General features: G+C 50.4%; 1 protein-coding gene across 1 annotated transcript in view; it reads left to right on the top strand.

Annotated features, from left to right (window-relative positions):
* The window catches only part of KIF3C (kinesin family member 3C), a 48,293-nt gene that overhangs the window by 31,545 nt on the left and 14,997 nt on the right, over window positions 1-1,751 (top strand). The window contains exon 8 of the mRNA XM_045286902.1: window positions 66-186. Within this exon, the coding sequence (XP_045142837.1) occupies window positions 66-186 (121 nt within the window). The remainder of the gene's footprint in view (window positions 1-65; window positions 187-1,751) is intronic.

A 1,751-nucleotide genomic window follows, 5' to 3' on the forward strand; every position in this document is an offset into this window, starting at 1 on the left:
TTCCCTTCACAGACACCATGTTCTGTCTAACTTCCGATTTCCCACTTCTCCCCCCATCCCTACTCCCAGGTACTTAATCATTGAGAACTTCATCCCCCCGGAGGAGAAGAACAAGATCATGAACCGGCTTTTCCTGGACTGCGAGGAGGAGCAGTGGAAGTCCCAGCCACTCGTGCCGGCTGGAATGTGAGTCTGTTTACCCAGTAGTCTGGGTTGGACACTCCAGGGGGGCAGCGGTGAGGGCCTGGGACCCTGCTGAAGGGAAGACATCGAGGGTTTGATGGGCAGGGCAGGGGTGGTCAGGACGGGGCAGATGAAAGGTGAATTTCTCAGAGCCTAATCTGGAGTTCTGAGGAATGCGAAGCATGAACGCATTCAGCTGCTGACTGTTCGAGTCGGTCCAGAGGTGCCTCGTAAGAAAGGTCTGGCGATCTGCTTCCACAAAGATCAGCCACTGAAACCCTACGTAGCCCAGCTCGACGCTGACCCCCATGGGGTCAGCACAAGTTGGAACGGACTCCACAGCATCTGGCTTGGCTTTTAATGTGTAGAGGCCTCTGTGGAGGCAGGGTATTCTGGGAAGAGAGCAAATACAAAGTCTCATTGGCCAGGAAGCTGAAGATCTTGACAGCCTTCGCCTTGGGAGAGAGGAGAGGAGGAGCATCCCAGCCCTTCGGCCCCCTGGAAAGGGGTAGCACTTGACAAGCTCCAGTGACTTCACGTTTCTTAAATTTGTCATTCCCTACTCAGTAAACCAAAAGACTGCTTCAAAAATGGCCAGCGCCACCAGTCCATTAGCTCATGGAGGCCTAGGATATCAATCTTTATGTGTTTAATTTCGTCTTTGATGACCTCCAATTACCCTGCAGGCATACTCGGGACTTTCCACAGACTTCTCCCTTGTGGAATGCCCTCAAACAGCAATAACAATAGTTAATATTTGCCCAGCGGCAGCTGTGTCTCTGGGCCCTGTGCTAGATTCTGCAGCAGAGGGTTAAAAAAAAAAAGATCCAGCCTGAGCTGACTGCCCAATGGAAATTACAAGGAAGTCATCCGATGGTGAAATGATCCAGGTGTAATCCAGGCTCCACTGGCTGATGGGTGATTCAGCATTTGCACCTGTTTCTACAACCTATCCCTTCCGTGGTCTGTGACTGGTGGCTGGGTGTGCAGCGCCCTCTACTACTGGCAGCTGCAGAACCAGCCTGGTTCTTCCTGTCCAACAGACCCTACCTCACCCAGTCTGACCACCTTTCTCACCATCGCTGTACCCAGAGGTGCTTCGAAGTCTGAATGCTGGCTTCTCCAGAGTGTCTTGGCTTACTCTGATCTAGGAACGTCAATGCCAAGATAGGGCATATTCTACAAAGCTAGGCAGGGGGTGGGGGAGCTGATATCTCATTGGGATATTATTAAGGTGACCAGACGTCCCGCTTTTGGCAGGACAGTCCCAATTTTTGACGTTTTAAAAAAGTCCAGATTTTTGGAAAGAATGCACGACAAGCTAGGGAACGGTGTATTTGGTCCATATAGACCAAATTTTTAATCAAGAACCCCCTCTTCCGCCCCCAGTCAATGGTGTCCCGCTTTAAATCTGGTCACCTTATGATGCCTACTTAATCTGGCTTCTTTCGGAAAGACTGACCCAAGGTGGATAAGTATGTGGGTAGAAGCGATTTTCAATGTTGCCTCCTTGAATGTAAACTCCATAAGTAGAGTCATTTACAGCAGCTACACAGAGGTTCTCCATG

This window comes from Echinops telfairi, unplaced genomic scaffold (genome assembly GCF_000313985.2).
Source record: "Echinops telfairi isolate 266 unplaced genomic scaffold, ASM31398v2 ScPeMD7_9;HRSCAF=40, whole genome shotgun sequence".
In the NCBI taxonomy this organism is placed as follows: Eukaryota; Metazoa; Chordata; class Mammalia; order Afrosoricida; family Tenrecidae; genus Echinops; species Echinops telfairi.